General features: G+C 49.3%; 5 protein-coding genes across 5 annotated transcripts; 3 read left to right on the top strand and 2 right to left on the bottom strand.

Annotated features, from left to right (window-relative positions):
• The first annotated feature begins 505 nt into the window (after window positions 1-505).
• FOIG_01965 (uncharacterized protein) lies at window positions 506-3,391 on the top strand. Its single transcript, XM_031198993.1, has 3 exons — window positions 506-1,479; window positions 1,534-2,552; window positions 2,607-3,391. The coding sequence occupies exons 1-3, from the start codon at window positions 976-978 to the stop codon at window positions 2,851-2,853; spliced, it is 1,770 nt and encodes a 589-aa protein (XP_031071030.1). The 5' UTR covers window positions 506-975; the 3' UTR covers window positions 2,854-3,391.
• A 336-nt stretch (window positions 3,392-3,727) lies between these two features.
• FOIG_01964 (uncharacterized protein) lies at window positions 3,728-4,580 on the top strand (the record flags this gene model as incomplete). The annotated part of the gene is made up of 2 exons (XM_031198992.1): window positions 3,728-3,800; window positions 3,850-4,580. The coding sequence occupies 2 exons, from the start codon at window positions 3,728-3,730 to the stop codon at window positions 4,578-4,580; spliced, it is 804 nt and encodes a 267-aa protein (XP_031071029.1).
• Window positions 3,805-8,602, bottom strand: FOIG_01962 (uncharacterized protein). The gene is made up of 2 exons (XM_031198990.1): window positions 8,452-8,602; window positions 3,805-8,403 (listed from the first exon to the last, which is right to left on the bottom strand). Exon 2 carries the CDS (start codon window positions 8,129-8,131, stop codon window positions 7,034-7,036), a length of 1,098 nt encoding a protein of 365 aa, XP_031071027.1. The 5' UTR covers window positions 8,132-8,403; window positions 8,452-8,602; the 3' UTR covers window positions 3,805-7,033.
• Window positions 5,319-6,728, top strand: FOIG_01963 (uncharacterized protein; the record flags this gene model as incomplete). The annotated part of the gene is made up of 2 exons (XM_031198991.1): window positions 5,319-5,772; window positions 5,818-6,728. 2 exons carry the CDS (start codon window positions 5,319-5,321, stop codon window positions 6,726-6,728), a joined length of 1,365 nt encoding a protein of 454 aa, XP_031071028.1.
• Window positions 8,603-8,890: 288 nt separating the features above from the next.
• FOIG_01961 (uncharacterized protein) lies at window positions 8,891-11,335 on the bottom strand. Its single transcript, XM_031198989.1, has 3 exons — window positions 10,685-11,335; window positions 10,032-10,631; window positions 8,891-9,984 (listed from the first exon to the last, which is right to left on the bottom strand). Exons 1-3 carry the CDS (start codon window positions 11,002-11,004, stop codon window positions 9,264-9,266), a joined length of 1,641 nt encoding a protein of 546 aa, XP_031071026.1. The 5' UTR covers window positions 11,005-11,335; the 3' UTR covers window positions 8,891-9,263.
• Between the last annotated feature and the right edge of the window lie 211 nt (window positions 11,336-11,546).

The following is an 11,546-nucleotide window of genomic DNA, read 5'->3' as shown; positions in this document are numbered from 1 at the left end:
AACGGCAAATAGGGTTAAGAAATTAAAACTTGAGGACCTTTGTACTCAGTTTCATCTAAATATTCACTGACTAAATTTTTATTTAATATAAAAAATGTGGTGTTGAGATAATTAGTTAATTGATCATGATATCCGGTTCTTGGTGTTTTGGTCGGGGTGGCCGGTCTGTGGGGGTGGCCAGTCTTTGGGTGACGGACGTTATCCATGGGTCCCGAGGACCGGTAGCCCCGGCTGACAAATGCAACTTTGACGCTATTCGCACTGTCGAGAGTTCACGTTCCTGTACCCAGCCTCTCTCGGAAACTCGCTGACCCCCACCCAGAATGGTTCCTGTTCAGGGTCTAGTGAGCTGATGGAAGAATGAACTAGAAGGAATCTTTGTGACTCAGGCAGCAAATTTTCTAGTCCGACGCTCCGCATTGGACCCTTGCCAGCTTGCCTTTGCTTGCTCTGGTACGCGTAGATACAGTACCTACAGTGCGATTCAACGCCCGCTCAGCTGCCCCCGCTCTACCTACTGCAGCCATCCATCTCACTCGATTTCCCTTCCTCGCCCATTCTTGGCTCCGCCTGACACCAGAAACCACCGATTTCATCATCAATCTTACATACTGTCACCTTACATACCATAGTAGCTTCAGTTTCTATCCTGTCCTTTGCGGCCTGAATCCGAAAACTCCGTTCTTCTTATTTTCAACTTCGCCTCTCTTCTCATCGCCTTTTGACAATTATATGCCAGTATCATAACCCAGCAGAAGCCTGCCCCGCTCGTCTAGGTCCCCGACGTCGCCGCTACACAGGCTTCAGGCACAGACAGGCTCTGGTCTGGCTCTTTGTCCCCTCCTGCGTGAGCCTGGACTGGCAGAGAGCTTGAATCTATTATCAAACCGCGCGGCATCAGTTTCGTCTGCCTCGATATCAAATCGTTCTTCACCGTTACGCCTCTTTTCGATCGCCCGTTTCATAAATTTCGCGATGGCTTCTACTGGTACTGGAGGCACTTTGCCACCCAACTTTCTCTTGACCCCGCAACAGCAGAACCTGCTCTTCGCTGCTCTCAACTCCAACAAACAGCAGCTCTCTGGTTCTTCCGTGGACAATTCTCTGACGGTTTCTCCCACGACGTTCCGCAATTCTGCTGGCCAACAAAAGCCCGCCACCGCTACAGGTTACCAGGAGAGTCCCTTCCTCGACAACTACGACTATGACTTTGGCGATTCTGGTTTCGACTTCTCCTTCGCCAGCGAGGACCAGCCTTCCATGATTGGAGATCTTCCTGCTGCTTCCACGGAGCCCAACAACAACTCTGGTTCTGTCGCTCTGTCCGACTCCCCAGAGACTGATACTCCAGAGAAGCGCAGCTACCCCGACGACGAGGATGACGAAGATAGCCCTGGTGGGGATCACAAGCGCCGTGAGAGTACCGACAAGGTCCCTAAGAAGCCCGGTCGTAAGCCTCTTACATCCGAGCCCAGCTCGGTACGTTTTATCAATTGATTACATATAAAATTTACTTACTAATCCATACAATAGAAGCGCAAGGCTCAAAATCGAGCCGCTCAGCGTGCTTTCAGAGAACGCAAGGAGAAGCATTTGAAGGACCTTGAGACAAAGGTTGAAGAGCTAGAGAAGGCTTCGCAGGCTGCCAACCATGAGAATGGCATGCTTCGAGCTCAGGTTGAGCGCATGACAGCTGAACTCAACCAGTATAAGCAGAAGGTCACAGTGATGTCAGCTACCAAGTCACTGCCCAGAGAAAAGGTTCCTTTCGGCAGCGCTGCCGTCAGCAACCTCGGCGATGTTAACTTCCAGTTCGAGTTTCCCAAATTTGGCATGCTTCCAGGACCACCTGTCAGCAAGACTGGCTCATCGCCTACAAGCCCGGATCAGCAAAAGATCACATACCCAAGCCCTACCACCAGCCTCAACAATAGCGCGCAATCCGTACAACAATTCAAGGATGACTTGGCCAAGTTCTCGGGTGTCTTCAGCCCTTCCATGGCAAGCTCTGCCACCAACCCCTCTCGTGCGAGTGTTGACTCTGCAAACTACAGCGTCAATGGCGCTTCCAGCTCCCCATCTGCTTCATCTCATTCAAACACCGGTCCCAGCTCTTCTTGCGGAACATCGCCTGAGCCTTTCAACCAGTCTCCCATGGGCTTCAAGCCCGTTGATACGATGACTACCATTGGCGAGGAGCAGACACATCAGAACAACAATAACAACCCCAGTCAATTCGGCAATATTGATCTCAACAGCACCAACTTTGACTGGCTGTCACAACAGAACGGTGGACAGTTTGACCCACAGCTCTTTGGTGATTATCGTGAGCCTCAAGAAAACGTCTTGGCAAATCCATCTTTCGACGACTTCTTCAACGATGCTCTTGACAGCGATTTCTTTACTCCTTACAACATGGCTCCTAACAGCCCCAGCGCGCATCTCAATGGCCAGGCCAAGAAGCCATCGAACTTGATTGATCAGATTGATGCTCAAAAGGAGTCCGATGACGAACCTCTCAAGAAGCAGAACATGAACTGCAATCAACTGTGGTATGTATCAACTTATAGAATCAGGAAATGTCTGTCTCTAACACGTTTCTACAGGGAGAAACTTCAAGCTTGCCCCAAGGCACAGAATGGTGAATTCGACCTCGACGGCCTCTGCTCTGAACTTACCAAGAAGGCCAAGTGCTCTGGCACTGGTCCTGTGGTTGCTGAGACCGACTTTGACACCATTCTGCAAAAGTATATGGGCAAAGACGTCTCCAGTAGTTGTGTTGCCCAACAGCTGGGTGTGGAAATAAAGTCGAGTGAACCAAAACAAGATAAGCATCTTGGCCTGTCGATTTGAGACCAGGTTTATGAACAAAGATTCGGCTGTACACTACAAACTTCGGCGGCATACCCAGCACACAGCTACACAATGATTAAGGCGTTTACAACAGACAGGATGGGATCGGAAAACCAAGGGATTCCGGCGCTTGATTTACCTCCGTCAATGGAATTGGATGCATGGAAAGGAGAAAGGATGATCTATGGCATGATTATGTAGCATGCCACGAAATCTTCGACCTGTTAACTCAGCTTGAAATTTCTTTGGGGATTTACTTATGCTTTGTTTTTGGATGGACATTTTTTTGCTGCTATGAATAATTATGACTTATTTCTGGTTTCAATTGTCAAGGGCTCAACAGGGGATATATGATGATCACTGTGACTTGGCAACGCACATGTTGATCAGATATGTACATCAAAGGGACTATTTAACTTTCATTACTACGTAAAGATGATCAAAGTGTTGGAGGCGCTCTTGTGATACGAGTATTAGTATTCAAGGATATGAATTGCACGCTACAGCAGCAACTTTGAGCCAATCTGCAACATCCAGACCCTGCATACGTCAGTAAATTAAGATCTAAAAAGGTTCAAACGCAAGTAGAAGATCGCCGTGACATCATTTTTGGGTCTATCATTCACTGAAAGCTGTTGTGATTTTTTATCATGACATCTAATCTTAGTCATCAAGTGGAGCCAGATGATCGCGACAAGGAAGCTTTAGCCAGACCAAACCATCTTGAACAAGTCGTACTCAGCTTACAACAACTTCTCGCATATCCTCTAGCGATTTTTTTCTTCTTGTTATTGATCCTCGATAACGTCATTTGACAAATCATTAACCCTCTCAATTCAAGCCGCGCGTTTATCCCCGTCCCTGGTACTTCACAATGCCTAAAGAGAAGAATTACAACCCTGTGCAGGCTCAGCGCAAAGCTGATAAGGCGAGGGCTCTCAAGAAAGGTAAGACGAGTTCTGATGATCACATTTGACTTTCTAATCGGCATCACAGGCAAGCATGAAAGACAAGAACGCCTAAACGAGAAGCTATCGCGAAAGAACCCCGAACGCATTCAAAAACAGATCGACGACCTCAAGAAAATCACATCAAGCGGCGGCAAGCTTACTCATCACGAGGAACAAACATTAGAAGGGCTCGAAAAGGAACTTAAAGCAGTGAAGAAGGCCAGAGAAGCACTTGGCGACAAAGCGCCCACATTCAGCCGAGGATGGAACAGAGATCACGACTCAGGATCTGGGGTATTAGGGAAGAGGCGCAGAGGTTCTAATGATGCTACGACAAGCGACGAGGAGGTTCCCGACGATGTCAAGAGTATTCCTATGCCCCGAGATACACCACCGCCGATTCCCAAAGAAGTCATGGACAAATGGTATGCCGAACGACGAGCAAGGAGAGCGGCGGAGAACCCAACAAGGCCGGACGGCGAGAACAAACAACAAAAGAAGGAAGCGCCAGTCGTCGAAGCGAAAACAGTATACGAAGCCAAGCCTGTGGTGCGCGATCTCAGGAAAGAGGCTGTTTCGGCATTTGTGCCTACGGCAGTTAAGATGAAGATGAACAAGGGCCAAGGTCAAGGAGGTTTAATAGAGCCGGAGGAAGCGGATCGACTAGAACAAGAGGGCTATCTCAAAACGGGAGATCGTAACGCGGAAGCACGACCCGATCAAGGCCAATCATCACGGCATGTGACTATGGAGGATGTGGAAGACGAAGAGGCTTGATTCTGGAGAGGAGGTTAGTTCAGCCAGCTATGGTGCCATTGATGCAATTGACAGATAGTAATGCATAATTCCCCGACCAAATGCTTCCCAAAAAGGATATAATTGGGCGAACCCATTCAATCACGACTCTTCAAGCCTATCAGAAGAGCGATGTGACTCAGACCAACAAACGAGCTCGAGGGGTTGAGGCCGGTTAAGACAGCGGCATAGGGACAAAGCTGGGGTAGAGGACCCATCTGACCACCCACAATTCAATGGCGGAGGACCAAGTGCGCTGACTATCTTGACCGACAACGTTCCCCGTTTCCGAGGAGAAAAGATGGCAAATTGGGCTGCATTAACAATGGGACTTGTATTGAGAAGGCGTCTACCATGTTTTGGGTTTAGACCCAACAAGTCTCTCTCAGTTGGATTTACGACCGTATATATCCGTGTAAAGGGTGGAGCTCAAGAACCTTGACGAACAAATGATGAGTTTTCATTACTCTCATGTCAACGAGAAACTCGACCACTACGGCAATTCAGGCCGCACTCCGAAAGCGGGCCTGGATTTTTCGACCCGGGGCCACGCCGAAATCCGATCATTCTTATATTTAAGCATGTCTGATCTTTTGTTTTCACCCCCGAGTTTTCAACTACGTCTCTGATATGCTACGACAATTGTAAAAGAAGGAAGAAGAGCGTGCTAGGTATTCGGGGACGGAAAAGGAACATTACGATTGCTCAGAGCCACCAACAATGGATTGTCACCAAGTCACATCTCGTGCCCTCTACGAGGATGACGAGATCAACGATCATGTCAACCAGATCGACCAAGGAAACGAAAACAATGGCAAGACGGGGACCGATCTAGAGAAGCAACCGACTGCAGCATCGACAGCGTCGTTCCAGGAAACGTATCCCGAGGGCGGCTTGCAGGCGTGGTCCGTGGTCGCTGGTTCGTGGTTCTCTCTATTCGCTTCGCTTGGACTAATGAACACCCTCGGCACTTTTCAGGCCTATGTTCTCGACAACCAACTCACAGAGTATAGCGAGGGTACCGTTGGTTGGATCTTTTCTATCTACACCTTTCTCGCCTTCTTCTGCGGTGTGTACATTGGTCCTGTCTTTGATAAGTATGGTCCGAGATGGCTTGTCATTGCTGGCGCTGCGTTCACCGTTGGTGGTATGATCTTTATGAGTTTTGCGACTGGTAAGTTCTCTTTGGCTTTGTGGGTTGATGTGCTGACTGTTATAGAACTCTGGCACTTTGTCGTCGCCTTTGGCCTCCTCTGCGGTTTTGGATCATCACTACTCTTCACCCCCTCGATCGCTGCTGTAGGCCACTTCTTCAAGGCTCGACGTGGACTAGCGACTGGTGTTGCATCTACTGCTGGTGGATTGGGTGGTATCATCTACCCTTTCATGTTGACGAGGCTAATCGAAAAGATTGGTTACGGATGGGCAACTCGAGTCATTGCTCTCATCTGCCTCGTCTGCAGTTTGATCGGTATCTGCCTTCTCAAATCCCGACTTCCACCCGCCAAGGACGCTACTGCGCACCCCAACTTTCTCATCTTCAAGAGTCTGCCTTTCCTCTTCACCACGATTGGCGTCTTCATGTTGGAGTTCTCCCTCTTCATTCCTCTCGGCTACATCTCGACATATGCGCTGCACAAGGGCTTCGGAAAGGACTTTTCCTACAACCTCATCCCTATCCTCAACGCTGGTTCGGTCATCGGTCGACTTTTGCCTGGCTACTATGCCGATGTGATCGGTCCTTTTAACGTCAGCATCCTGGCTGTGATCCTTGCCATTGTGGCCTGCTTCTGCGTATGGCTACCTCTTGGTGGAACCACAGCTGGTGTCATTATCTTCACCGTGTTGTTTGGTTTCTCCTCGGGAACGTCCATTGCCATTGCGCCTGTCTGTATTGGTCGACTGTGCAAGACGCAAGAGTATGGACGCTATTATGCTACGGCATATACAATCGTGTCTTTTGCTTGTCTGATCGGTATTCCCATTGGTGGTAGCATTGTCCAAGCCAATGGTGGTGAATACTGGGGTCTAATCATCTTGACTGGTGCCGTTTACGTGGCATCCATGATCTCACTCTTCCTGGCCAAGGTCACTCTGTTGGGCTGGCACAACTGGAAGGCTGCCCTTTGAACATTCATCGAGCACATCAGCATCTAACGGAATCAAACCTCGAGACTGAACGGCTGTCGTCTTTTATCGAGAACTGAACACACAAAATCATGACACCTTTAAAAGTATTGCATTTATCTTGGGAACGGAGTTCTGGATACTAAAAAGAGTTAAGAATGTCAATATCATTGCTGCGAGTTGTTTTACATAGATACCACAATACGTAGGAAAATATCATAGTTATTGCTTTGTATGCTTTTGCTCACCTCGTTGTACAGAGCATTCTATCTAGGTATTCCGCAATTTTCTTGAACCGAGAGCATGGCCTACTTCTGTTTCTGCGCCTTGATATGCTCACCATGAAGCTCTTGCACCGCAGGAATAATGAGCGATTCAATCTCGACATCTGGTTCCTGACCTGGCAACTCCTCTGCCACAAGCGGCCTGCCCTCAGCTTCTCCCCAACCGCCCTCCCTGGGCACACGCACCCAGTTATCTTCCCTCTTAGGACTCACAAACACAACTTCCCACTTGCGCGTAGACAGAAGATTTCCAATAACGAGATGATGCTGATATCGATCAAGACTGTAGCGAGCCTTGCGCACCAGAAGCGCTGGGTCCGTCTCAAGCTTGAAGGACACAATCATACCCTCTGGCGCCCATCCATCCACGAGATTCTTGAGAAACTTGGGGACGGGATCGAGGTCGATGACGAGGCGCTTTGAGCGTGGGACAGATGGCGATGAGTCAAAGTTATCAAAAGTCTCTTCATCGTCTGGTCGCTTCTGCTCAACGGCGTTGGTTGACTGGATCTTGTGCTCGGCCATACGATCAGGAGGAACGAAAAAGTCCGAAACGGCTGCGGCGAGGTAGAGAAGACCAGATGGACCGAGAGGACGCATGAGCCGGGCAATTTCTCGCAGCTCATGGAGATAGTCGACAATAGTGACGAAGGGTAGTGTGAGAAGCATATTGTCATCTCTCGCCTTGCGATACTTTCTCAGCACCTCCTGCATCTTATCCTGCACCTCACTCCTCACACCAATTCTTCCACTTCCATCCTCAGTCAAAAAGTCCAAGAAGCAATCGGTAGCATGCGAATAATGTCGCGAGTACGGCAGCAGACTGAACTGACGATGGAGGAAGATGACGGCATATCCAGCTTCGAGAAAGTACTCGGCGCTCGTAGCACCACGAGTTCCAGCACTGAAGTTGTCGATGTACCGAACAGTCTGCTTCTCAAGAGGGACGGTAGTGCCGCCCGATGTGACGAGGACAACGCGACGGCCCGCAGCGGCGTGAGAGGAGATGAAGCCAGCGGCGAGAGCTGTGTGGGCTGATAAATTGCGGGGAGGAGGGTTCTGAGCAAAGTATGTCTGCTCAGAAGCGAGGGCCTCAGCAGCAGTGTTGGCAGGTGTAGCCATTTTGTTTAGGGGTTTTGAAGTGAACGCAATCCAGGCTGTGACCAATGATTTGGCCAAGGTGAATGATTGAAGAAGCTCCGGGGCGGAGATGCGGAGGTCCGGGCGGGCGGCGGGCAGCAGGCGGGGTCTAGTCTTGGACACCCGGATCCGGAGACGGAGACTAAGGTAGTGAGACGGAGAAAGCCTGGTAGAGATAATAATGTGATGATGATACAAGAATTGAGAGGGAATGAGGAAGTGGAAATTGAGAGTTATTTATGCTTAGGTAGTTTCTGGTTCTTTAGTAAAATGCCCCATCGACTGTGACGGATACTACTTACGCATTTATCATCCCGGTGGGTTTGAAGTTGTGAGTCTGCCCTGCAGCTGTCAACACCTGACCTTCTGTAGTGTTGGTCCTGTGCATTAAAGTCACTCGGCTTATCTTTTATAAGAAATGACTGAATTACTCTTGCATGAGACTGAATATGTCATCATCTCAATCGTTTGCTGTCCGGTAGGCAATGATTACTGATAAGCTGCAGTATACCTCGGTAACTAGTGCACTATCTCGGATCATATCATGTTCATTCCTAAAGACTTCCGATGAAAGCGACACTTATTTCAAGCAATCCGATGCTGTCGTAAATGCTCTAGGGTTACTGTGATTCCCTAACTTATTACAAGGGCTCTATTATTGAACCCCCTATCAATCCCAGTTCATTTGAGCGAGAGTCATGTACGGAGAAGTGAGTTGTAGAGGCAGAGAATGAGAGAAACCTCAGTGATCTCAATGTAAGATGTAAGATGTAGAAAAGTCTTCCTCATACCTTCAAGAGTCTACTTGCAGCCTGAAGATCACAGTACAGGTTCGTGCAGATCCGCGAGAGCCTGCACAGAAAGGGGTCTCTCAGAGAAAACTTCCTCTTTCATGGGTCATCTCATTCTTACACTCGATGCATTTAGTGTGTCTAGAACATCTGCTGACTCAGGTGCGAAGGTTTTTGAATGAAATTATTATGCGATAAATACTACCATTATGTGGGATATCAGACTATCAATGAATGCAAACATAAACAAGCCTCCATCCTATGCCAATAAGCAACCGCAATTGCGCCCAACACCATACTGTGCTTTCATCATCCATGAAACATCACTCCTCCTTGTCCTTGTTCTCCTCATCCTCGTCATCCTCAGCTCCCCAATCTCTCCATCCCTGACCCTGAAGCCAGCTGACTCCCTTTCGCCAGTTTGTCTCGCGGATTGCTTGAGCATCCTTCTCGTAGACAACACCAGTGACCATGAGTGCCAGCATGAAGACCCAGACATCACCGCCCTTCATGCTCTTCCACCAACGTCGCTTCACACCAACCTTCCAGAGGCTGTCGACACTAGCGCGGGCGCTGTACAGGAACAGTCCACGGCCATTTCGTCGCTCAACGAATGCCCAGAGACCAGCGAAGAAACCACCGAGGAAGACACGCTGAGTAGCAAGAACGTGGCGTGGAAGCCATTGCTGAAAGAAGCAGATCGAAGCCCAGGCTGTGGAAAGCGCACCTGTCGCAAAGGTAGACATGCGGAGGGCCTTGGTGATGATGCGCTGAAGGGTCGCCAGAGGGTTGTGGTAGAGGCTGGAGAATCGAGGAATGACGGTAAGCGCAGAGAAGACTGCGACGAAGAAGCGAGCAAATGGCGGGAAAGTCTGAAGCCAGAAAGTAAGATAAGTTCGGGCACAAGATGGGTCTCCTGGGTGCAGTGTGGCGCATGAGAGAGATGTGATGAGAGGATGAGCTCGAGATGTCAGTGGCGCAATTGCACTGAGGCTAGGGGGAAGAACCTCCTTGCCGGGGAAGAGAGTGGGAGAAACATAGGCACTATGACGGTCAGTATGAAGTCTTCTTCTCAGGGCTTGTTAACTTACGGCCAGCTCAGGCGCGCCATTTGAGCCAAACTGTCAACAATCTCAGAAGTCTGAGGCCACTTAACGCTTGACGGCCAATCTTGCGGGCGCGGGTGCAAGTATGCCGATGAACTCTTGAAGATCAAATCTCCAAAAGGCTTGGGGAAGCAATCGCGATCGAAAACAGCAGCATGAAGAAGCTGTCCAAAAGCAAATGGCTGCAGCATCCAACTTCCGAACCACCAAGGTCTCTCCCTCTTAACGCCATTCTTTCGGCCCCAGATGAGACCATCGGCCTCACAGAAGTTGTAGGCAAACTCCAAAGCACGGAAGATAGTGTAAATGGCGATAGTGACACGCATCTTTTGTGCTGGGTAAATGCCAAGAGCCAGGCCAGCGAATGAGGCACCGATGGCGGGCGCAGAAGGAGATGTCAGCATCGCTGCAGTTCGAGGATTGCGCGCACGGAATGGCTCGACTTGAGGGTCGAGAAGATGCACACGCAGTCGAGTGAAGAAGCGGAAGAGGATTCTGTAAAGGAGAAGAATAGTAGAAAGCGAAATAGACAGCCTCAGGGCGGGAGACTTGTAGAATGGCTTCTTTTTGCCACCAGCACTGGGTCTATCGAGAATAATTAGCCATTTGCGCACTTATTTCATCAGTGAGCTACTCACTCTTCTTTACCCATCCTCTTCGCGACAATATCCCATCCCTTCATGCCGAGGAAAGTCATCACAAAGACCCTAAGCGCATGTCGCACCGTTCTGGCATTATAATCGTCGCCTCCTTTTGGCGGTTGCAGCGCCTTTTCAACACGGTTTGGCGTTGGTGTTGCACGGCGCAGTACGCGACTCCGCGAGAGAATGTATTTATGGAGTGCAGCATATTCGTGAGCTGAGATGGTGTAGCGCAACGTGTTTCGGAGAACAGGGTCGTTTACAGCTCTTGAAGATCGCGAGCTTGAGGCGTCGCCTGAAGAGATGGAGGGTTCCATTGCGATTAAGGAGCGGATGTTGTTGTTGATAAAAAGGATCGTGTTTGGTTCAATTTATGGCGTGTCTGCGGTTCCACGAGCTGAGCTCCAGCGGCGCATTCGAGCAGTAGCTCCCGAGAGAGGCATCAAGTAAATGAATAAACCAATTTATCTGAATCAGAAATAACCTGGACTTGGTTACACAGCTTCAGTGCTGAGGGTCCAGATCGAAGCTCTCACATCCAATCTGTTTGTTGATGAAGTGAAGTGAAGTGAAGTGACGAATGGTGGGAGGCACGGAAGGGATGAAATCACAAGAACTTGGAAATGAGCAAGACGACGTAAAGTGGAGAATTCGACCTCGGCTCTTGGTCTAAGCTGACCTTGGAGCCCACTATCTTTTGGCATTCGCATATCGAGACCCTGCTAAGGCTATCCCAGTTAATTAAAGCAATGCTCAATTAGCGAATAGAGACACACGATATCGTTGCTTATGGGGTCGTCCAACAGGGGTTCCCCGCCCTCGGTAGCTAAGTTGCTCTTCTCCAGCCGGACATCACCAT

The sequence above is a fragment of the Fusarium odoratissimum genome, assembly GCF_000260195.1.
Source record: "Fusarium odoratissimum NRRL 54006 unplaced genomic scaffold supercont1.2, whole genome shotgun sequence".
NCBI lineage: Eukaryota > Fungi > Ascomycota > Sordariomycetes > Hypocreales > Nectriaceae > Fusarium > Fusarium odoratissimum.
This window is presented reverse-complemented; position numbering and strand designations above follow the sequence as displayed.